Here is a 25,990-nt window from a genome sequence, read left to right on the forward strand (position 1 = left end):
TAAATATTGTGTTATACTTCTTTTTGTGTATATAGGTCCAAGTTTTAGCATCAGTTTATTTCATGTTCTTTAGAGGGGCAAATTGCTTATACAAATTTTTAGAAGTAGAGTGTTTGGATTATTTTAGATTTATTAAAACTCATCTAATATAGAGCATCAAAGGGTGGGTGAATTTTTCTACAGGCTTAACAGACATTTCCTATTTTCATACCTTAACACATAAATCTAAAATTCAGTCTCTTGATAAGAAACTTAAATACTCAATGTTTAATCATGTGTTTATTTTACCTATGTGTTCTTTTCTCTTACATAAGAAGTTATCTTACCTTCTAGGACCTAAGATAAAAGGACTTATACATTAGGTATTATAAAATTTTATGTAATTACCTAAATTTATTATTTTATAAATAAAACATATAATAATATATAAAGCTTTCACTGTGTGATCAGTTACAATAAGACAGTGAGATAGAAAGGAGAACAGATTAACTTCTTTAACAGCTTTGCATGCTTTAATCTTTCCCCTGATTCTAAAACCTTAGGTAACGAATATCAAAGACAAATTTGAACACATTTAAATATAAGCTATAGTGTATGTTGAAATTTTAATAGGAATGCCATTTTTTTATTTTTAACACTGAGTTGATAGTATAAACATGAAAATGTCTAATTAAACCATAATATATAGTTTCGAGCCAAAGTCCACTCTTTGCTGCCATTGCTTTACTCTTTGGCACAGCCGCTCAGTTTTAGTATCAACCATTTTTTGTAAAGAGATATTTTTGAAGAAATTTGATACAGGGCAGTGTTATAGAGCAGGAAGGGATGTAGGTAAATTGAATAGTTTTAGAAAGAATCAAGAAGAACAGACAGATGGAAGCAATCCATACCATGGATGGAGTAGAAGGTGAATAAGCAATAATGAAAACAAAAGCAAGAAAAGAGAAACTGGTGTACTAGAAAAAATAATGCAATTTTGAGGTTTTAAGTACATGCAAATAATTCAATGAATTCTCCACCCAGGCATTTAACTTTTGTGTTTATAATTCAATCTCCAAAAACCATTCCTTACCACTCAAAGGATGTAAGAGTTTTACATTGGAATCATGTATTATGTTAACATTTGGATTGTTTTATATTCCACACCTGCTTTTATGAAGGTACATTTGTATTTGGTGTTGGCTAAGTAGTCATTATCCTCACCATGTATGTCTCATTTTTCCACAATCTGAAGATGGAGCTCATGCTTTCTTGTTTTTAATCTTTAGTATAGCATACATAAAGATCAGTACAGAAGCTGTGATAACGTCTCTGCCAAATCATCAGATAGTGATGTCAGTGATGTGTCCGCCATTTCCAGAACCAGCAGTGCCTCACGCCTCAGCAGCACAAGCTTTATGTCAGAGCAATCTGAGCGCCCCAGGGGTAGAATCAGGTGAGTTGGCAATACTGTTCCTATCAACTCAGTCTTTGTCCACGATATACAGGTGGAGCCACCTTGCCAAATATTCTTGCAAAAATACTGTCTAGGTCAAGTAACAGAAAACAGAAACACTAACATTTAATTAAAATAACTGGGAGGGGAGTGAGTTGAACATTTATTAACTATTGTGTAGTATCCCCAATAGACAGTGTGGCGCTGTCTACTGTAACATATGGCTGGTAACTGTAGTCATAACCTTAGAGGTCGCTCAGTCACATGGGCAGGAATTTCCTTCTGATATGATTAAATCCAGGGAGCATCCTTTAGTCCAGTGTCAGAAAGCTTTTTCAGTAAAGAGATAGATAAATATCGCCTGGCTGGCGTAGCTCAGTGGATTGAGCGCGGGCTGGGAACCAAAGTGTCCCAGGTTCGATTCCCAGCCAGGGTACATGCCTGGGTTGCAGGCCATAAACCCCAGCAACCGCACATTGATGTTTCTCTCTCTCTCTCTCTCTCTCTCCCTCCCTTCCCTCTCTAAAAATAAGTAAATAAAATCTTTAAAAAAAAAGAGATAGATAAATATCTATCTTCTGTAAAGAGAGAGTAAATATTTCAAGCTATGCAGAACACTGTCACATCTATTCAGCATTGTCTCTGTATGTGAACACTATGTAAACAAGTGAGCATGGCTGTGCTCCAATAAAATTCTATTTACAAAATAAAACAAGAAACCTGCTGCATTTTCTCCATGGGCTGTAATTTGTAGTTGGTCAGCTTTCAGTGTAGGTATGAGTGGATATGATAAGAAAGTTTACATTATGTGAGCTCTAAGAAATGTACATGTTGTTTAAATCACCAGTGGTGCTCTCGTGTTCTTACAAGGCAAGTACCTGCTGAAAGGGAAAAGACCACAGGACCAAGTGCCACCTTAATTCTGTAAAGCAGACTCAGTGTGAACAACCCATATTTTATATTTGTTCTTAACTAGTTTATAGAAATAGAAGATTCATTGATAGAATTTTGGGTTTGAGGAAAAGACCAAGAAATATAAATGTTCAAAATAAGAGCAGTTGCATTCCTAATACTCTGTAAGTCTAATGTTATCACACATTTTCATGATGTGCAGTAAAATGTATTCTAAAGCATTCCTTCTTCCTGGGTTTCCCTGCACCTAGCTCATCTGTTGAAGAAAATTGAGAGTAATTATCTTATTGTTAATGAACAATGTCATACTCTAATATTCCACATGATAAAAATATTGATAGAATTTATTTTATCTTTATTTCAAAATTCTAAGTATCTGGCCTAATAGAATATTAAATTCTCTAGATTTTAAGAAAATTAGAAAAGCAAAAGAACATAGCCTTTTTGAGTTGCTTAGGATCAAGGGTGAAAATTATTCTAATAGATTCCTTTTTCTTGAAATGCTTACAAGTTAGTATATTTCAAAACCTATTTAATTTAACAAGAATATCAATAAATGGGGCTTAAACAGGACTTCTTCACTTTTAATTACTATGAAAAAGTTACTAAAATAATTGTAAAACAATACTTCTTGAAGTAATTTTTCTTTTTGTTCACAGTAGAGCCAAGTACCTTAAATTAACTCCTATGCTATAGAGTATTACTAGTGTATTGAAGTCATATTACTAACCAATTACAAGAATAATTTTCAGGTCCATTATCTTTCTCTTACAATTTCAAGAGAAGAGGATTATTCAGATTTTTACTTTGGGGAAAAGTTTGGCTATGTGATTTTTGAGGAAAAAAGTCAAAGAAGAGAGAAACATTAGGCAGCTCAGCAAACATTAACTCTGATTTTCTAGGAAGGGATCAGAAGAAACAGTGTTAGTGCTTGGAGCCAATGTCACTGGGCAAAGTGCCATTTAACAAACCAACACTAGTTATAATTGTACCATGACAAGAAGCAAAAGATAGAGGATTCTTTGCCTCCTTGATTCATATGACTTTTCTTATTTAGTGAAGGTGGTACAGAGAGGGGTATACCTAAAAATGGTAAAAATAAGTTTCTTAATTAAAAATTCATTTTCTTAGGGCATTCCAGTGTTTTTAGCTTCCCTTCTTCTCTGTAGTTTAGAACATATATGAACTAAAAATAATTCTTATTTCATATACGTGGATTATATGTTAGGCACTAAAGCTAATGGCTAAAGATATTATTGTTGTTATATTAGTAACTTTCTTGTTATTTTAGGTCAGTGATCTTCCACATTCGGCAGATATTTCATTTCTTAGAATACTTAGGAGGAATAGAGAGGAATGAGATGTGGCAAGAGGCAGATCTTTCTCCTGATGCAGAAATGAGTTCTCTGTTCACATACGTTCTTCTCCTTAAATAGCCTTACGTGTGTACACACACAGAGTGATTTTGCATCCATCATCCACCCTATGGCTAAAAACCTGAGAGGAGGGTTTGGCATGAAAGGAAAAAAATAAAAACCAGAACAAAGTGACATCACTGTGAAAGTGCTGTGACTCATGGAAAGGAACAGGGCTGCAGGCTATTCAGCCTTCAGTATTTCCTGTTCTTGTAGCTAATGCTGTGATGAATGATGGTTCTCAATACACTACTGCTTTTCAACAGTCTACATAGGTTTTAAGATTCCTTTTTTTTCAAATTCATGGTTAAAAGATGAACAAGTCGGATCAATTATGATAGAATATATTTATATGTCATAATAAGTGGTAGGAAACATTTGAGTTCCTATAATATGTAAGGACTTTATTTTCCAAGACCACATGAATGTATGATATATAGGCTGCATATACATTGATGTTAAATATGTAGGCCATATAATATGAGATTATAATCTATTTAAGAGTTTAAAACATAGTCCTGGCTGATGTGGCTCAGGGGATTGAGCACCGGCCTGTGAACCGAAGAGCTGCCAGTTCAATTCCCAGTCAGGGCACATACCTGGGTTATAGTCCAGACCCCCGGTGGGAGACACACGAGAGGCAGCCACACATTGATGTTTGTCTCCCTCTCTTTCCCTCTCCCTTACCTTCTCTCTAAAAATAAGTAAATAAAATCTTAAAAAACATATTTTTATATTCTGGTTCCCTGTGTGTCTTTGCTCTAATCATCCTATGATGTAAGCAATGTTTTATTGTACGTTGCCTTGGGTGAATTTTACTGTGGACATCAGGAAAAAGATTTAGAGGATATTACAGAACTCACCAAAACAGTATTCAATACCCTACAAGTCAACCAGGTATCCTGAGTTCTCATAAAGGACTACAGAAGGAACCATATGAGATGATCTTATCTGTATTATATATATAAAGCCGCACTATTTAGTTGCTTAAAATATCATGTAGTTTTGATATCCTCTGTCCAAGCATATTATGAACCAAGAAAATGTTGAGATAAGCACATCTGAAATGAGAAGTGCACAGCCTTCTGTATAACGAATGTAATGTTTCCCAAACACTGCTTACTGCACTTCCCTGTTAGTGGTTCACAGTACACATTATTGTTTCTAAGGTTTATCTTTATTCCAATATATACCAAAAGTATTTCATTCTGGGATGCCTTTTTCGTAGGGACATCTGTATAATAGTCTTGAGTTCAGTTTCAGAGAATGTCTTTTAGATAATCATCATCCTTCTTCCTAAAAGATATGAAACTATAAAGTTAGTTTCAAAAGCCCTTTTGGGTACAAATAAAATTAAGCACTTATCAGGTGCTTATAGGTGGGAAAGTATAAATATGTTTGAATGATCAATCTCTAAAAGATCATTTTTAAAGAATATTAGGGATTCTTGAGTCATATCCTAAATCTTTGGTGTTTGAGATAGTTATGCAACAAATATGTTGTCCATTTAGGGATTCCACTAACTAAGCACTAAGTTCCGGTGTGAAATGGAAAGGGCATCCCTTCCTCCAGATGCATTTTGAGTTGCACAGTCCATTCAAAATAGTCCAAAACATATCTTATGTTTTCAAAGTTGATATATGCAGGGGAATTACAGTAGAAAAATAGACCATAATATATGTATTAAGGTAAATAACCTTTTGTAGATATAATGAATGTAAAGTTATTTTAAAAAGTAGTCACGATTAAAAACCATTTAAAACTTAGGTAATTATTAGGATGATTCTTACAATATAAAATGAACACAATACTTCAAAATAATATCAATATAGATTTGAGGTTCTTCATTTTTCAGATTTGTCCCAAATGTGCCTTACAATTTTAATTTAGTGTTGGCTTAAATATTCCTCCAAAATTTTTTTCCCATTCAGTGACAAAATCTGCACAATGTATAAGGAGAGATGGTATAATTTACAATATAAAAATATACATATAATAGAATCCAGAGAGAATATGTTTAGTTCCTGAATTCTCTATGTTTATCTGAACATCGAATAAAAGAGATGTTCATCATAGAAAGAAGCTGAATTTTCTTGGTGTATAGCTCTGAAAGTTTTTTTGTCTTTATCATATATCATTTTCTTTTAAATTGTACTTTATTTTTTAACAGATTTTATTTTTATTTCCAAAGGGGAAGGGAGGGAGAGACAAGGAGAAACATCAGTGTGTGGTAGCCCCTCGTGTGCCCCCTACTGGGGACCTGGCCCACAACCCAGGCATGTGCCCTAACTGGGAATCAAACCAGCAACCCCTTGCTTCACAGGCTGGCACTCCGTCCACTGAGCCACGCCAGCCAGGGCCATGTATCATTTTCTTTTAAGACAGGCAAATTTCAGATGTTTTATACAAAATCAAGCTTTCAGAGAAAATTGCAACCATAATCCTTTAATTTGTCACAAATGTTACCCAATTTTAAAAGCTTTCCAAAACCAACAATTTTCCAACAGCATTCATATTTGTAACATATATTCTCCAAGACCTATAAGGTTAGCTTTCTATAGCTAGTGAATTTTAATAAACAGACATGAAGAGCAAATTTGATGCAAATAGATTTTTGTCTTTTTATCGTCCCACTTGAAGATATTTTCAAAAGTAATTATCTTTGTTTTCTACATTCTTAGTTTGAAATATATGAAAGCATTGCTAAGGGATGCTATCTTTTATATACAGCTAGTAGTCTTTCAGTCATAAATTTACTAAAAGTTGGCATTTGATGTCAGTAGGCATAATTAGCAAGCATATACTAAAGGATATATATTTATATTTATGTGGGGATTTAAAAACATTGTAAGTAAAATTAATTTAACTTGTTATAGAAAATAAATAAATAAGTTAATATCTAATGGAAAATTAATTTTTAAAATTAATTTCTCAAATTATATTTGAGAAATATTATAGAAAATGTTAAATGCTACTTATTTCACAATAGTTTCTTCAATTCAGAAACATTTTTAAATGAATAAATATGTTATTTTATTTTTTCAATCATTTTTTATTTTTCAGTTACAGTTGACATACATTACATTAACTTCAGGTGTACATCCCAGTGACTACACATTATAAAATATACTAAGTAATCATCCTGATAAATCTCATATCTATCTGACACAATACATAGTTATTAGAATATTATTGACTCTATTCTCTATACTGCACTTTACATCCCCATGACTATTCTGAAACTACCAATTAGTACTTCTAAATCCATTCACCTTCTTCACCTTTCCTCCCCAAACATTCTTTCATCTGGCAACCATCAAAATATTCTCTATATTTATGAGTCTATTCTGCTCTAATTGTTTATTTTGATTTTTAGATTCAATTGGTGATAGATATGTATTTATTGCCATTTTATTGTTCATATTTTTATCTTTCTTCTTCTTCTTAAAGAGGACCCTGTAGTATTTCATGTAATACTGGTTTGGTGGTAATGAACTCCTTTAGCTTTTTCTTGACTGGAAGCTCTTTATCTGTCCTTCAACTCTAAATGATAGCTTTGCTGGGTAATCTTGGTTATAGGTCCTTGCTTTTCATCACTTTGAATATTTCTTGGCAGTCCCTTCTGGCCTGCAAAGTTTCTGTTGAGAAATCATCTGACAGTCTTATAGGAGCTCCCTTATAGGTAACTAACTGCTTTTTTCTTGCTGCTTTTAAGATTCTTTGTCTTTCACCTTCGGCATTTTAATTATGATGTGTCTTGATGTGAGCCTCTTCACATCCATCTTCTTTGAAACTCTCTGTCTATTTTCCAGGAAACTCTGTTTCCTGGAGTTGTATGTCTATTTTCTTCACCAGGAAAAAGAAGTTTTGTGTCATTATATTTTTAAATAGGTTTGCAATTTCTTGCTTTCTATCTTCTCCTTACAGTACCCCCATGATGAGAATGTTGGTGCACTTGAAGTTGTCCCAGAGTACCTTTATACTATCTTCATATTTTCAGAATCTTTTTTCTTTTTTCTGTTCTAATTGAGTGTTTTTTGCTTGCTTATATTCCAAATCGCTGATTTTAGTCTCAGCATAATCTACACTACTGTTGATTTCCTGTAAATAATTCTTATTTCAGTTAGTGTATCTTTCATTCCTGACTGGCCCTTTTTATGTTGTTGAGGTTCTCACCAAGTTCCTTGAGCATCCTTATACCTATTATTTTGAGCTCTGTATCTAGTAGTTTGTGTGCCTCCATTTCATTTAGTTATTTTCCTGGGAATTTCTCCTGTTCTTTCATTTGGGACCTGTTTCTTTGTCTCCACATTTTGGCTGTTTCCCTATGTTTGTTTCTTTGTACTGAGTAGAGCTACTATATCTCCTAGACATGAGAGAGTAGACTTGTATAGTAGTTATCCTGTAGGGCCTGGTGGCACAGCCTCTCCATTCACTTGAGCTGGGTGTTCCAGGTGCACCCCTCTGTGGGCTGTGTTCACTCTCCTGTTGTAATTGAGCCATCTTTGCTGTTGTCATCACTGGGAAGGGTTGGCCCCAGGCCAATCGGTTGTGAGGATGGGCTGTGACTACAGCAGAGTAGCTGCTGTATAGGAGTCAACCCTACAGAGCAGGACTTGCTTCAGTGGGCCTATGGTGCTCACTGAGTCCTCCCCTTGAGTGTGTTGCTCATAGAGGTGGAAGGGTTGTAATCAGATGTGCCTGAAGCTGTCCACAGGGTGCTGCTCTAGGACCTTCTGGGAGAGATGCAAAGTCAGTCACCACCTGTGCCCTGCCTGCGGCCACCCCAGCACAAGCTACAGAGTGATCTGCAGATGGCTGCTATTTGTGTTGGGCTTGGAGGTGCTCAGGAGAGGACAAGTTTTGAACCAAGGTGGGCCACCCAATAGTGTGGGGCCTGGTGCCACTTAGCATGATGTGGGAGGTATGTTGAGGCTACATAATGCTTGAGAGATTTTAGGAAAGTTCAAAACATGAAGCAAGACAGGTCATTTGTATGGAAAAGTCACAGGAAAAGGCCTGGATGGGCCTGCAAATTGGGTGGGGTGGGGCCTCAGGGAATCACCATGGTGGGGCAAACAGTGTGAGCCAGGTTGATAGAGACTCAGACATGGCATCTGCCTGCTAGCTGTGCGGGGGTGGTGGCGGGGAGCTCAGGAAAGGTCCAATGGTCTCTGCCAGCACTTTTGTCTGGCAGAAAGTTGCCACCCTAGCTCTTGTTCTGATGCCTGTGTTTTTATTCCTCCTTCTATTTCACTCTTTCCTTTTAAGCTGCTGCTCCAGCACTACAGCTCAGAGCAATTGAATCTGTGTTTAAGTCCATGCATGGGCCCTTTAAGAAGAACTGTCTGGGACTGTAGAGGCCTTCCATCTCCCTTACCCTCAATCCCCACTGCTTTTTACAGCCATAAATAATGGAAACTTCTCTCCCTGACACTGGAACTCTGGGCTGGAAAGCCTGGTGTGGGGCTGGCACCTGTCGCTCTTCAAGGGGGACCTCTGCAGCTGAGATAAACTGCCATGTGAGGGGGTGGAACCAGCCCATTCAGCATCTCTGTCCCTCCTACCAGTCTTGATGTGGCTTCCTCTTTAACTTTCTAGTTGTAGGACTTCCGTTTCAGCCAGATTTCAGGCAGTTCTGAAGGATGGTTCTTCTCTAGTTATATTTTTGGTGTGGTTGTGGTATGATTTGAATACCACATTTTCCTTTGCTGCCATTTTGACTGGAAGTTCTCAACAGTCAGATGAAGAAATGTAGGGCAACATCCTGAACGAAGGTCTGTCTCCATGGAGTTGGAGGCCTGGCTTGGTGGCACAGGAAAGTGCTCTAGTTTACCAACCTGGAAACTCTCCTCAGCGAGATATTTAAAATAATCTTTGGATTTTTTGTGATTTGGCATTTGAAAAATACTTAACTGCAAAATCATTTGCTATATTAATTGCTCAGAATAACAAATGAAACTTTCATAGACTTACTAGTTTTATGCCTACTGACATTTAATATGATTGAGTGGTAAGAGGGAGCATTTTCATATGCTTGCCTATTGTACTATGAAAGAAGAGCCTATTAAGATCTACAAATGTACTAAAAATAAAGAAAAATAACATCAAAATTTGATGATAGGGAAGCGAATGAACCAGAACATAGTGGATATTGACTATCTGAGAAAGGAAATACATTTTAGTGATTCTCTAGTGGCTTTTTTCATAACAGCTTATTAGTTTTAGTAGCCCAAGATTAATGATCATTGCATCTATTATTTCCTGTGACTAGATTAAAGCTATAAAGACATGGAAAGAATGTGCTATGTGCCCTTTATGGCAAAATTGCTATACCATATTTATTAACACATCATATGACTGAACGTGCCATACATCTAAATCTTTAGACCATGCCATATTTGTAACATACACAGAACAGTGCTTGAATGATGGCCATAAGTAACACAACAGTATTGATCAGAGCCAGTTACAGAGCTCTTGGGACAAGTTAGTAGCTTTCCCTGGTAAGGTTTTTCCTGGCAAACCATTTAAAATGCAGTTTGAAGCAGCTCCAACCTGCTTTGTTTCTACCTTTCTATTCTGCCAATTAATAATAACTTTACTAAAATATGCTTAGTTAAATTCCAGGAAGATCAATACAATATTAGAGAAATGCTTATTATATAATAGACAATTAAAGTGGCCAGTTAAAATAAAGTGTTCAAAATTTTCTTGAAACCCAGAATATCTTATAGAGATGTGTCATTTGTGTAAACGATCATTTGTAATTAGATCTTAAAGACAACTTCTACCTGTGAGGGGAAAATAAATACAAACTGTTCATAGAATTTTAAAAGTATATTTTAATATTTCATTATTTGTAGAAATCTATTTTCTGTTAGTTTTATTTTTTCTGTTAGGATGCAATTAAATTATATTTTACATTTAGAACACTTTAAAGACTATTTCAGTGGAATTCATTGATAATGATAATTAGAAAATTTCTTTAATTAGAAAAATAACTCTTCATATGTATGGAAGAGGGTAGGAACAATTTATTCAAGTGAAATAAAATTTATGGAAGTTCAAAATCAAACTTCATAACTTTGCTTATAATACACATAGTCTACTTTTGACATTGTTAAAGTTACATTCTGATTATGTATTAGTGGTTGTAATTTTTCAGTTTGATTTAATTATCCTAAAACAAATTACACATTTAATATTCTGTTGTTAAACAAAGTAAAAATTTAATTCTACCTGCTTAATTATTATTTCCCCACAATATATAAGAAATTAAGTTAGCTAATGGCATATCTTCAGTGTAAGAGATTATTAAATATACATAAAATATATACATGTTTTAAGTGCCATAACATAGGTGATGAATCCCACGCTAAATTGGCAGTATGAAAGCAACTTTCAAATGCAACCAATTCATTCCGTGGGACTTGTTTTCAAGGAGAGAAAATGTCTGTCCCCAAAGCTCAAATGTCTCTTCACTATACAGGACACCTTTGTAATTGCGATCTTTACAAGACACAGAGGCGAGGAACAGTGTACTTCCTCAGGGATTGTGACGGGTCCAGCAACCACCCTCTGGATTTTCGCCAGGCATGAAAGCCTGCTGCTTCCATTAGAAATCAGGCCCAGGGATGAGAAACCACTCCTCTTGCTGAGCTGTTGACTAACTTTGCTTCAATGCTGTATCATTCTTTAACTCTTTTTATTGTTTATGCTATTACAAATACCCCATTTTTCCCTTTCACCCTCCTCCACCCAGCCTTCAGGCTATCACCACACTGCACTCTGTGTCTATGTGTTAGTACATACATGGTTTTATAGTTAATCCCTTCACCTTCTTTCATCCAGTTCCCCAAACCCTCTGACAGCTGTCAGTCTGTTCCACTGTTTGGAAATTGCCTCTGTTTCTATTATTCATCAGTTAATTTTGTTCATTAGATTCTGCATATAAGCAATTTCATATGATATTTGTCTTTCACTGAGTGGCTTATTTCGCTTAGCATAATAATCTCCTAATGCTATATAGTTTTTACAGAACATAAGGACACCCTCAAGTGCCACTAATGAGACCCTGTGTCTTTAGGCATGGTAATTACTGCACAGACCAACTACAATAAGGATGCTCAAATTTGTGTTAGCTATCAAATAGGAGGATAACTGTTTGAAGAGGACCTCAAATAGTTACTAGATTTTTATGCCAAAAACATATGTAATAGAAAATTTCTAACAGATTCTTAAGTTTCTATTTATGATACTGTGTTTATATGTTTGTATATTGGAGAACTAAGTGCAGATTATAAAATTAACCGTATGATGAACTCAGGTCATCAACATTAAATACCATTTTTGTGGCTATTATTCTATTTGTTTTTCTTAATTTGTTTTGTAATTCTTGTTCAAGTACAGTTTTCTCCATTTCTCCTCCCCCACCATGCTTCCCCACCCCACCCATCCCTGCCTTCCACCCTTAAACCTACCCCTTTTGGCTTTGTCCATATGTCCTTTATACATGTTCCTTGATAGACCTTCCCCTGTTATCCCCTATTATCCCTTATTATCCCTATCCCTCTTCCCCTCTGGTTACGGTCAATTTGTTCTTTATTTCAGTGTCTCTAGTTATATTTTGCTTGCTTATTTGTTCTGTTGATTAGGTTCCACTTATAGGTGAGATCATATGGTATTTGTCTTCCACTGCCAGGCTTATTTCTCTTAGCATAATGCTCTCCAGTTCCACCCATGCTGTTGCCAAGGATAGGAGCTCCTTCTTTCTTTTTGCTGCATAATATTCCATTGTATAAATGTACTACCATTTTTTGATCCACTCATTTACTGATGAGCACTTAAGTTGCTTCCACCACTTGGCTATTGTAAATTGTGTTGCTATGAACATTGGGGTGCATAGGTTTTTTTGAATAGTTATTTCAGGATTCATAGGGTATAATTCCAGCAGTGGAATTGGGGGTCTAAAGGCAGTTCCAATTTTAGTTTCCTGAGGAACTTCCACACTGTTTTCCACAGTGGCTGCATCAGTCTGCATTCCCATCAACAGTGCACTAGGGTTCCCTTTCCTCCACATCCTCTCCAGCACTTGTTTGTTGATTTGTTTATGATGGTCATTCTGACTGGTGTAAAGTGGTATCTCATTGTGGTTTTAATTTTCATCTCTCTGATGGCTAGTGATGCTGAGCATCTTTTCATATGTCTCTGGACCCTCTGTATGTCCCCCTTGGAGAAGAGTCTGTTCAGATCCTTTGCACATTTTGTAATTGGGTTGTTTGTCTTCCTGGAGTGGAGTCATGTGAGTTCTTTATATATTTGGAGATCAAACCCTTGTCCAAGGTGTCATTTGCAAATATGTTTCCCATATAATTGGTTTCTATTCATTTTAATGCTGTTTCCTTTAGCTGTGCAGAAGCTTCCTATTTTTGATGAGGTCCCATTTGTTTATTCTTTCCTTTATGTCCCCTGCTGTAGGAGACATATCAGTGAAAATACTGCTGCGTGGAATATCTGAGGTTTTCCTGCCTGTGTTCTCCTCTAGGACTTTTATTGTGTCACAGCTTATGTTTAAGTCTTTCATCCACTTTGAATTTATTTTTGTGTATGGTGTAAGTTGGTGATCAAGTTTCATTTTTTTTTTTGCATATACCTGTCCAAATATCCCAACATCATTTGTTGAAGAGGCTATTTTTACTCCATTTTATGCTTCTGCCCCCTTTGTCAAATATTAATTGACTGTAGAGACTTGGATTTATTTCTGGGCTCTCTATTCTGTTTCATTGATCTATGTGTCTGTTCTTATGTCAGCACCAGACTGTTTTGATTATAGTGGTCTTGTAATATAATTTGATATCAGGTATTGTGATCCCTCCTACTTTGTCTTCTTTCTCAAAATTGCTGTGACTATTCAGGGTCATTTATGGTTCCATATAAATTTTTGAAATGTTCGTTCTATATCTGTGAAATATGTCATTGGTATTTTAATAAGGATTGGATTGAGTCTGTAAATTGCTTTGGTTAATATGGACATTTTGATTATGTTAATCCATGAACATGGTATATGCCTCTATTTATTTTTGTCTTCCTTAATTTCTTTCTTCAGTTTTGTATAGTTTCCTGAGTACAAGTCTTTCACCTCTTTGGTAAGGTTTATTCCTAGGTACTTTATTTTTCTTGTTGCTATAGCAAATGGGATTTTTTCCTGATTTCTGATTCTTATCTTTCATTGTTGGTGTATAAAAATACCTTTGGTTTCTGAATATTGCTTTTGAACCTTACCGTTTTGCCAAATTCGCTCATTAGGTTGAGAAGTTTTTTGGTGGAGTCTATAAGAATTTCTACTTACACTATCATGTCATCTGCAAACAGTGACAGTTTTACTTCTTCCTTTCCAATTTGGATGCCTTTTATTTCTCTCTCTTGTGTGATCACTGTGGCTAGTACTTCCAATACTATATTAAATAGAAGAGGTGAAAGCGTACATCCTTGCTTTGCTCCTGATCTTAATGGGAAAGATTTTAGTTTTTGTCTGTTGAGTATGATATTGGCTGTAGGTCTCTTACATAGGACCTTTGTCACATTGAGAAATGTTCACTCTGCTCCCACTTTGCTTAATTATTTTATTATTTGAATGAATACAATATCCTTTTACTTTGAACCACTGCTTCCCAAACTTCACCAATTTCATGTTTCACTTTTATAATTTTGCCATAGTTATGTAACAGGTACATTTTAATGATTAAAAAATTCTGACTTAGTAAGTACCTTTTTTGTGTACCAGGTATTCTGATAGATGATTTGCATGCAATATCAGCCCTGTAGTGTAATTGTTACTAATTTCATTTTATAAATAAAGACAAAACTGAAGTAACCTATTGAATTCACATGGCCCATAAGCAAGCAGTACAGATAGAATTGACAGCCTGGTAATTTAATCCTTTTATCATTATGTTGTGAATCTCTTTATCTCTAATATTTTTTTTCTTTAAAGTCTGTTTTGTCTTATGTGAGGACATTGTTTTTTAATGTTCATCCTAACTGTTCACATCCTTTTACTTTTAGCCTTTGTGTGGCCATATGTGTTAGTCATGTTGCTTATGAACAGCATAGGGATGGGTTTAGTGTGTTTTGTTTCTTTTATCCTGACAATCTTTATCATTTAATTGACTATCTAGTCAGTTTACCTTTTTTGATTTCTCACATATTTGAAATTACTGCTAGTGTCTTAAAGTATTTTTCATGTTTACTATTTTTCCTCTTTTCTGATTGGTTTTTAATTGAATAGCTCTTATTTCATTTTTCCCCTCAATTATTCTGGAAATATATTACTTTATTCTCTTTCTATGATTTTAGTGCCTAAGTTAATGTTTCAGGTATATTTAGTTAAATAATAAATTTAAAGCTAGTAATTACCTCTATTCTCTTCTAGGGGAAAAAATTGTTATAATACACTTTAGCTTTCTTACCATACCTCCATCTTTATATTTTTCTAGGGGTTTAAGTATTCTTTTCTTTCTCTCATTATTCAGTGTTATATTTTTAATGCTTTAGATTGATTCATATATTTTCTAGTTTCTTTGTGTGTCTTAGAACTCCATTTTGGGAACATTCTCTGTCTCCCTGAAATATGTGAATTGGAAATGTCACTAGTGAGAGTCCATTAGGGCTTAGACTGAGGAACCCATTTTACTTTGTTCTTAAGGGTCTTGGACCATGCAGGGGTTTCAGCTCTAACACTTTATTGGGCCTGCTCTAAATTTCTCATCTGCTAAAAAATCGACCTTCTCATTGATTAAAGTAATCTAATTAGACGCCTCCAAACCTCTCCCCTCAGTTAGAAGAATTAAAAATGACTCAACAGGTTCTCACTGAACGTATGGTATTCCAGGTTATTTAGGAAACTATGCACCACCCTGAGATCATATAAGAATGCTTTTAAACAAAATATTTTATTTTTGAGGAAAAATTACATCATGCTTACTCACAAAATTATTTTTAGCATAACTTCTTAATTTGTCCCTCTCCAAATAGTAATCACTCACTTTACTGATTTCTTTTTTTTTTTCAGAATTTTTACTTGTCACCATTGCAGAATATTTCATTGCTTTGACTAAATATCTATACAATATTATTGAATCTTCCTATGCCATCTTGAATAAATTTTCTTGGTAGAAATATAGGAGACATTTTCCTATACTTTTAAACTTCTCTATAACCTAAAGAACATTGTACAAAATTTCTCAATAGTATTGCCCTCCCACCTGTCTGAACTCACCCCACACCAATTCCCCTTGCTTAAACATTCATTATTTGAGGGGGACCCAAAAGTGGAATTTCTTTATTAAAAATTGTGTATTTATTCTTACATGTTTAAACTTCAGTCATCTTCAAAGTACTCTCCATTTGATGAATACATCTGTCAAGACTTTTTTCACTGCTCACAACAGTCTTTGAACTCTTTGATTTTGATGCCTTTTAGTGCTTCTGCTATTTTTTGTTTCAAGTCTTCCATTTCGGCAAAATTTTTCCCTTTGAGGACTTTTTTGTTTTCCCAGGATTTTTTTCATCCTGGGGAAACAAAAAAAGTCCTTTGGGGCAAGATTGGGTGAATAGGGAGGGTGGGGAATGGAGTCATGCCATTCTCAGTCAAACACCGCTAAACACTCTGCAGTGTAGACAGGTACGCTCATAAGTCGCCAATCATGAAATGGGCTAACACATTGCAAGAGTTTTCAGAAAAATTCACTGAACCCGAATTTAGCCTCTCACAACAATGCCAGCTTGTACACTGATACAGATGGTATCCTAGAACACTGACTTAGTGGGAGAAGCCTATGTCACAAGGGGCCCCTGCTCCAGGAGATAATTACAGGTTTTTTGGGTCCCCCTTCATATTTGTGACCACAAATATGTTGCATGATCCCAAGATAAAATTTTATTTTATCTTTTCTAATCATACTAGGATTTATTTGCACTTCTCTATTAAATGGCATCACTGTTTAAGTATGCTGTACATTAGATCATGTATTTTGCAGATCAGCTCAAGAAATAGAAAATTTACATGGTGGCAATGGTCATGTAAAGCCAATTTTTACAATATTTTGAGAAAACAAAATTAAGAGGGTAAAAGTTCATCTAGATGTATAATGTGGCTGTATATGCAACAGTAACTTAAAAGGTTCAAAGAATCCTAACATCTTGGCTCCCCACTTTCCTGCCCTACCTCTCTGCAACTCACAGACATACATTTACTTTGGAAAGTAGAGGTGATTTTTGGTTGGTAGGTTGGTTGGTGTGTTTGTTTTTTCCATCAATCTTCCATGGTTCCTGAAATTCTCGAGCATAATTTATTCATTTGAGAAAAAAGTAAAGTAATATAATTCTGATAAACTAGTACAGTCTGGGAACATAGGCAATATGTTCTAATAGAAAAGAACAAAAGGGGAAAAGGAAGTATCAGCTTAAAGCAGGTGAATTTGAACAGCTGAAATAGGAAAACAAGATGAAGTTTGTGTGGAGGAGACAAAGTGTCAGGGAGGGACATGGTGTTTGGTTTTGTTCTGTTTTTTTGCTTCATTAGCAGTCTTTCCTAAACTCATTAAGCCAGAGCAAAGACATATCCATTTGTTGAAATCCTAAAGGAAAACTAGAACAGATCATGCTTTCATTTTTTTAAAACTTGTCATATGGCAGATTTAGAATATCCATTTTTAACAAAAAAACTTTCCTCAAGAATGTATAAAAATGTCTCATTTATTTAAATATTTTAGTTTTTCTGAAAGTAACATAGTAACTATTTACAAAATTGGCCAGTACCATGTGCCTCCCATGGACAGATTGGTTGCATTTCCTTGTACTATCTTTGAGAAAGTTTATAGCTTCCTCTGTCATATGGTTATAAGCTACATCTAGTAAATATTTAGGGTCAGTGATGTGATCTTAAAATATACATAGCTGTAGGACTACTTCTGAACTGGATTTTCCCCCTAAAAATCTGCCTGGATTATTTCAAAATAAATTAGATTTAGCATTTCAGTTATGCTGACCTGTAATTTATGGATGCATATATGTTTTTACTTTGTAAATATAGTTCATTTACCCCTAAAATGCAAGGCAGACGGATGGGGACTTCAGGAAGAGCCATCATGAAGAGCACCAGTGTCAGTGGAGAGATGTACACACTGGAGCATAATGACGGCAGTCAGTCAGACACGGCTGTGGGTACAGTGGGAGCAGGTGGAAAGAAACGGAGATCGAGCCTGAGTGCCAAAGTGGTTGCCATAGTGTCTCGAAGAAGTAGAAGCACATCTCAACTAAGCCACACAGGTAAGTGAAGTGAATTCAGCTTAAACATCTCAAGTTCTTTCCAGAGAAACAAAAGTGGACCTTTGGGTTTGTGATGGGATTGTAGAGTATTGATTCTTCTTTGCAAAGGAAGTTCATTTTTTTGTCTCTGGAAATCTCTTACATGTATGGATTTATTATTTTTCTCTGTATAGCTGTCTAACAAGATATCATGTGGTCAGATGTTTTTCTTTAAGTTAAAAAAGATTAAAGTCATGTTTACAAATATGCAAGGAAATGCAAAGAAGTATTAAAGATCCAAATTGGTTTCTGTGCAAGAAAAGCAACAGGATTCTTCTTTTCAAAATGTTCCGCAGTACAATTACTTATAACGTTGGCTCTATTTATATTATTATAGAAAAGAAGGTCAGTTGTGCAACTTAAAATGTAGTTTTTATGGTATTGTATGAATATAATAATTGAACTGTAATTGTTAGATTTTCAATGCAAGTAAAAACCCCATGGTTATTTTTACTTTACAAAAATGGGTCAGTGGACTTTTACAAAAAATGTTTTAATACAAATTTGGGTTTCAAATATTTTTCTACTGCTTATAAATCTTAAAAGCTTTGTATCCTCAAGGTATTTAGGAAAAAAAGGAAACAGAAAGGAGAGTTATTTCTGTATTAATATACTTTAAAATGAATAAGATTATATAACATTTGGTCAGACAGACTAGCAGTTCATTACTGCGCTCAGTACTATGAAAAGTGAAAGGTAAGAGAAATATTGAACTCATTTCAATTGTCAGCACTTGTTTTCCTGTTGTAACCATTGGTACCATTTTTGTTCTTTAACAGCAAAAGTCTTGTCGTAAAATTTACTTACACCATGAAACTTCCATGAAATTCTTTTTATAGTTGACTTGACATCCTACCTATTTAAAATTATGCATACTACTGAATAAATTGACAATAAATTAGAGGCAGGACATTCTGAGCCATTCAAAAAATTGAACTAGTACATGCAGCTATTTATCTAAACAGAGGTTTGTCTTCCTGAACATCAGAGAGTTAGAACAAAGCTAGATTAGCTGACATCTCTGTGACAGATCTGCCTCTATCCTAGTGCCATCCCACTAGGATGAGATGTCCACTGGGCTGGAGAACCATTTGTCTTCCTTAAGGTCAGGTTTCTTCCTTAGAAGTAGGAGGTATTTTTTCATTGTTTTATTTGCTTTGCTTTATTTTTGATGGTGATGCTTCTCGGTTTTTGGTGTCTATATAATGATGCTTTACAGTGTGGGGTGTGGATAGCCTTAGGCCATCAGATTTCAAAATCCCTCATTGTGCATATGAAGTGGAAATGTTCTTTGAGGTCATTTTAGAAAACCCGTGTTTCCTGTGTGAGAATCTGCAGGTTTAGGAGAAGGCGTGTTTCTTCCTCCGACTTTCTACACTCTCTTTTTTTATTTTTCTCCTCTAGTTAGTTCCTCCTCTGTCAGTCACTAGTTGAATAGTGAATAAAATGCAACAGTAGCTTTAGATAGAAGCTATACTTGTGGCACAGCTTTGTAAGTAATAAGTTGAAAGGATTGTCTTTGAAGTACCTGGCCCCGTTGCTTTATTTATTTAAATTTTATTCTAATAACATTCATTGTTGAATTTCAAATTCAACCTACCTTCCCAAAAGTTGTACTGGTAGTAACTTGCATGGAATACCTTCCTTTAGGAGATTAGGTTGCAATGTACGGGAACAATACGGATGTCAGATTACAAAGACAAGAAACGAAACAGTTTTGTTCCAAAGTGACTCAGTGAATGAACTTTGACTTTATTTTTCTAGAACCCTTTTCTTTTTTGTTATTATATAGATTTGTTCGTGTAATGGGTGTTATTGGACTGACAGCCTCCAGTGAATGTTCCACATATTAAACTGTATGTTTCTCTTTCTGCATTGTCATTTTACCTTTTATTTGATAACCTCTCATTCTTCATGATCTTTCTAAAGTAAGTGACAAGTGGTGGCATGCCTCAGCTTTCACTATTCTTTGTTTCAGTGCAGGGGCCTGGTTTTTCTCCCTCTTCTGTCTTCTACAAGTGATTTTTCCTCCCATCAATGATTGTATTTCCTCTGACCTGTGAAGTTTCACTAAATTCAGAATTTCTAACAAATCTTATTTTTCCATTGCTTCTACTTCTTCAAATTACCATCAAACCTGTATTTTGAATTCCTCCTCACACAAAAAATAATCCCTAATTTAAATGTCCCATAAAAAAGCTCCTCTTGGATGTCCCACTTTAAGCAAGGTCAATATTTTCACATATCTGAATTTTTAGCCCTTCCTTTCAGTAACACCATAGTTTTAATGGCTACAAATCCTTACAATAATTTTTTAAAATATTTTCTGCCCCAGCTGGTATAGCTCAGTGGATTGAGCGCAGGCCTATGAACCAAAAGGTTGCCAGTTCAATTCCCAGTCAGGGCACATGCCTGGGTTTTGGGCCAGGTCCCCTGTGGGGGGCATGCAAGAGAAAATCACACATTGATGCTTCTCTTCCTCTTGTTTTCCCTCCCTTCCCTCTCTAAAAATAAATAAATCTTTAAATTTTTTTTCCTAGACTCTCTCCTCTCTAAGCCCATCATCCAAGAAAAACACACTATCTAGTATTGATTCAATTTTAAGAAACACTAGAATGGTTGATTTAAATGTCCTTGTTATGAAATTAATATTTCTAAACTGAAGAGGCTTTGCAGGAGGCCCTTCAAGAGCATAGATAATCAAGACATATTTTCTATTATGTCAGTTGACCAAAGATTTGGAGGAGGACAATGGTATTACTTATATACTAATAAAAGCTATGTATTCTATGGAATAGAATATATATACAATATTTAATTTCAATGTTTAATGTAAAATTGAGGGCTTCTCTTATGGTGAGCTACTTGGGGTGAGCCACCTCCTTCACCCTGGGTGACAGATTCCTCTCCTCTACCATACAGATAACAGACAATCAGGAGAATATGAAACCCTTGGAAACCAAGTTTAACCGGCTCATTTTAGAATGAGAGATTTCAAGCCCATAGTTGTTCTCTTTTTTGTTTTTATGGCTCAGGTTTGCTCAAAGGAGTGTATTTGTTCAAAGTCAAGTAAAATGTGTTTAGCAAATTGAAGAGCATAGTAAATTTTATACATACACACATATATATTTACTATGAAGAGCATATAGAATGCTTTTCAATTATATATATAATTTACATATATGTATTTACTAGGCTCTTTAATGATGTATAATTATCCTTATAATAGAATATTTCAATTATAAACAATATGGATACTTTAAAATAACCTTTACCACACTATTCATAATGAAAGTAGGAATAACTTTTTTACATATACCTTTTTTTAAACTAGGAGAGTGACATAAACAGATAAGTTTCCAAACAGTGACTCAGTGCCACTAGTAGTAAATGCCTTCAAGCAATCAAGCACATAGCTAAAACCTGTTTGCTAATAAGTAGCTGAATTAGATTAAAAAGTGAAGTGGTGAACGAAAGGGAATTTGAAGAAAAGGCTACTGATCCAGGAATGTAAATATTTGAATTAATGAAGCTGTGGGTAAACTTAAGAGCTAGGCTTTATAACGTGAAGGAAATTTTAGTTTATGTAGGTTTAAAGGGCCAGATGACATATTGTGAGGATTTGGTCCCTCACTCACAGACCGACTCCATGATATTCCAGCTTATTACCAACTCCATGATATTACCAACATGGTAATCTCCTCCTCACTTGTAAATGAGGGCATTATTGAGAATGCTACACTAACCTGTGAAGAATCACCCCTCAATACACCTTGTAATTACTTACAAGTGTAAGGTAATTTATTATATCATAGAATTGCAAGTATTCATGTGTCTAAATAAATAAAACTAATAATTGATTTACATTTCAAGAGCTTTTCCCATGCACTCTTAAGTTATATGCATGCATTTGTGTGTGTGTGTGTGTGTGTGTGTGTGTGTGTGTGTATAATTTCACTCCTTTACTTGTCACAACAAATTTATGAAGTACCATTCTTATTATTCCCATTTTGAAGTTGAAGAAACTAAGGCACAGAGGTCCCATTGCAAATGATTGGGCCAGAATTTAAACCCAGGCTTCCTAGTACCAGAGCCCATGCTCTTAACCACTGCACTAAAAGGAGGAGTTTAAATAAGGTTCCACAAACATTTAATGCACAACTGCATCATTAGCACATGGTAGGCACCATGCCAGACCAGGAGTGCTAAAATGATTGAATTAGATATTATCCCTGCCCTCAAAGGTATCACAGTTTATTAAGGCAAATGACATACAAATATTTCAGCTCCAAAACAACAGCTATCCAAGCATCAAAGTGGTACAGAGGGAACCAAAGAAGAGTAGAATTCACCCTTGCTCAGTCGTGGGAGGCTTCCTTGAAGAGGTGAGCATTAAAAAATAAATCAGGGGAGGACTTTCTGGGACAGGGGGAACAACATATTGATTAAATGTTGAAAATAAGTGCTTATTTCCTTGGGCTATGGGAAATAAGTCTGTATGCACCCTGAAATTATTACTTGAAAGATTTCTTTAATTCTAACTGGATATCCTTTCTCAATACAAGAGACAGGTCATCTCAGGATAGATTATAAAACACTGTGTATGTGAGACTATGATTTCTCATTAGAACTTTAAGCTTTTATGAAGAAAACATTTATAAATGTAAATTATGGGCTTTCTGATTATATTGCTTGATTTACTTTATCTTACATTATTGAATAACTGTATCTCTAGTACTTTACCAGACAGAGTGGTTATTTCAAAATTAATAGTATCATGTCTGGTGGAAGGAAATTGTTCACATTTGAAATAAACAGGAGCCAAAGAACTAAATGAGAAAATATAAAGCAAAATGCCTGGCATAAAATCCAGTGCCATTTAAGTGTGTTACCTAAAGAAGTGGGACGACAAATTGGTCAAGGGTGTAAGTCCCCAGTATATGAGCACAGGCTGGACTGGTAGGTAATCAGGATCCACCCATTTAACAGAAGCATTTGTTACTGTATCATTAACAGCTGAAGGTACTTTGTTAGATTAATACTATTTTAATGATTACAACACTTGTTAAATTATGGGAAATATTATAGGACTACTTCATAGCTTTTAAACAATTAAGAGTCAATTATGTACTAAGATTGTGCTAAGAATCACTTCTGTGTTTCTTGAATAATAGATGTTCCGTACCTTTCCAGTGTTTTCTCAGTATCCAAATGTCTTTATCTCCTCTCCAAATCCTTCCCTATAAGACCCTGTTTAAAACCCTCTAATTCTGCAAGTTGTCCCCTGTTATGTCAATATTCACTGCTTTCATTTTTTTCCCTGAATTCCTGTAGATCAAGCTCTCTGGCTTCATTGTCAGCTTGCTACAAGCATGTAAAGTTTGCTTGAGTGCCATGAGCAAAGTAATAGGTATACATTTGTTAAGGAAAAACATTTCACATGGACAGAGATAAAAAAATTAGTGACTTGAAAATGATGCACACTCTGTCTGATCAGAACAATCTGAACCTGAATAAAAAATACCTTCAGTTACATGAGGTTCCTGGTGCATTCTTCCTCTCTCTTTTTGTGTAACTACAGAGTGCGTGGAACAAGGCCTAGGTCCCTACGCTTCCCACCCAGTCTAGAGGCCCTGAAAAGCCTTCTTCTCTCTACTTGGTCTGGCATGTTTAGCATCCTCTGTTTTGGAGATCAGGCATTTAGAAAAGACTAGACAGAGTTACTATGACCTTCCAGTTGCCTCTGTTTTCCTGCAGAAATCCCCATTGCAAGGAAGCATAAAATAATTTTGGTGGGAATTATTAAAAGTCTAATAATTTTGTGTAAAAGAGAAGGAAAATTGGAAGGAAAACACAAATATGTATTTTAATAAATTATCTTGGTCCAGGAACACAGATAGGCTAGAGGAAGGGCTATGGTGTGAAATAAGTGAGGCTGGAGTGCACTTCAGTGGGACAGGAGCCAGCACGGGCTGGAGCCCACTGGGCTGTCCACTTTGCCATTTATTTCAGCATTCTCCCTCTAACCACCATCCATCTACCCACACTAGTTACCACCCGGCCATGGGTAGGAGCTCAATGGGAGGGGCCTAGTGGGCCTACAGTGGGATAGTGTACAGCTGCTCTCACTGCCCTTCAGCCTGTTCAGATGGATGAGGCTAGGGCTGGAAAAAATCAGTGAATAGAAGCATTATTATGAATATCTCTTTAGAAAGCATTAGAAAGGAAAGAAAACAAGTATGAATAGTATTTTTCATTCTTCCAACACTTATTATGCATCCTTCATGTACCAGACTGTAATTGAAGGAATACTAGGAGTAAACATGTGTGTGCATGTGTGCATGTGTGTGTGTGTGTGTGTGTGTGTGTGTGTGTGTGTGTGAGTGTGTGAATAAAGGGCATCTAAGCATTTTCCCAGGATGAGGTATGGAAAAAGCACCTCTTGATGAAGAGATAGAAAAATACAACACAAAGAATTTTAATTAATGGAGCTAGGTCCCAGAGAACAGAGGGGATAATTCAATGACATAAGATTATTCTTGAAGAAGGAGGCGATGGTTCTTTCCCTGAGTTTGATTTTTAAAAAGAGGAAATGGTTGAGATCCAGAGGAATATGGCAGTGGGAATATTGAAAGCTGAAGGATCTTGAGTTGGAGGACTCTGATCTTCTTAGGGGCAAACGCAAATGGGTAAAGTGTGGGTATAGGGGAGGAATGTGGTAAGAAATTAATTGGTATGGATAAAAGTACTGCCCAGCAGCACTGGAGTTCCAGCAGAGTTTGGATAATGTGCAGTCTCTGAAAAGTAACTTGAACAAACGTTTACCAGGGATCAGTGTCACCTCTGCAGGTATCTAGTTCATTTTAGCTGTTCTTTAACTTTCAAGACTGTTGTCACCTGCCTTTGTGCATCTCTGGCGTCCTCACCAGGATTTCTGAGGTTATGATTCTTTGAGCTGAGGTTATGATTCTTTGAGATCATATTGCCAGTCATTAAGATTCTGATATAAAATATGGTTAGCTCTGGATTCATGTACTCAGTTTGGGAGTTCACCTTTTTTGGGCTGCCATTTACTCCTTAGTGGGACCCTTTCTAGTGTGCATATGTCTCAGTGGAGAAAACTGAAGCTCTGCCCTCTCTCTCTTCCTGTTGATACTACCTCTTCCCATGGCAGTGAGAACATCTCTCTTATCCTCAGTCAGAATAGGGATCTAAAACTGTGGTTTTGTTTTGACAATGCATCTCAATGAAATTAAAACAAATTCTTTCATTATAATCACAGGAATGAAACATAGCAGAAGGTCTATAATAAAGTTAAAAACTACATGGAGTTCATTATCCTACAATATTATACTATGGGCAAAAAATATAAGCATTCTAAGAAGTTTCGGAGAGATTTATCAATATTTGACTTCAAAATTTCTTATTAAGAGTTCATGAATTTTCAAAGTATATTACTAACTTTTCAAGATAAAATCATAGAAAGAATAATAGACACTGATAAAACTGTAGTTTTCACCCACTAACACCTAAAAAGATAGTGCCTGAATCAGCTAATTTCCCCATGAGTTCAAGGCATTACTTTAAACTTCACATTGCCCTTAGGCAATAATCATGCCAAGAAAATTTGCAAGATATTACATTCCCTTCTGCTAATTTTTTTTCAAATTTCTTTCCAAAAGTCATGTAGATAAAGTAAGTCATACAATAAATCAAGTGAGTACCAGCTTGGGAAATGAATGTCTTACATATGCGTTAGGACTTTTTTATCCTCATTATAAGCAATTCAGGGTACCAAAATATTCTCTGTGTTTTAAGTCTAGTTTTGCTTTGTGAAGATACCCTGCCTTCCCTTTAC

At 35.5% G+C, this 25,990-nt stretch overlaps 1 protein-coding gene across 48 annotated transcripts in view; it reads left to right on the forward strand.

The window, feature by feature from the left end:
* The window catches only part of RIMS1 (regulating synaptic membrane exocytosis 1), a 421,648-nt gene that overhangs the window by 342,419 nt on the left and 53,239 nt on the right, over positions 1-25,990 (forward strand). For 31 of the 48 annotated variants that reach the window (XM_045843939.1, XM_045843949.1, XM_045843952.1 and 28 more), the window contains 2 exons: positions 1,269-1,435; positions 17,858-18,093. The exons of 11 other annotated variants lie outside the window; for them this stretch is intronic. In XM_045843939.1, the coding sequence (XP_045699895.1) occupies positions 1,269-1,435; positions 17,858-18,093 (403 nt within the window). The remainder of the gene's footprint in view (positions 1-1,268; positions 1,436-17,857; positions 18,094-25,990) is intronic. 6 more of the 48 variants (XM_045843943.1, XM_045843950.1, XM_045843954.1 and 3 more) reach the window with 1 other exon arrangement.

This window comes from Phyllostomus hastatus, unplaced genomic scaffold (assembly GCF_019186645.2).
Source record: "Phyllostomus hastatus isolate PE091 unplaced genomic scaffold, TTU_PhHast_1.1 phas_contig_40, whole genome shotgun sequence".
Lineage (NCBI taxonomy): Eukaryota > Metazoa > Chordata > Mammalia > Chiroptera > Phyllostomidae > Phyllostomus > Phyllostomus hastatus.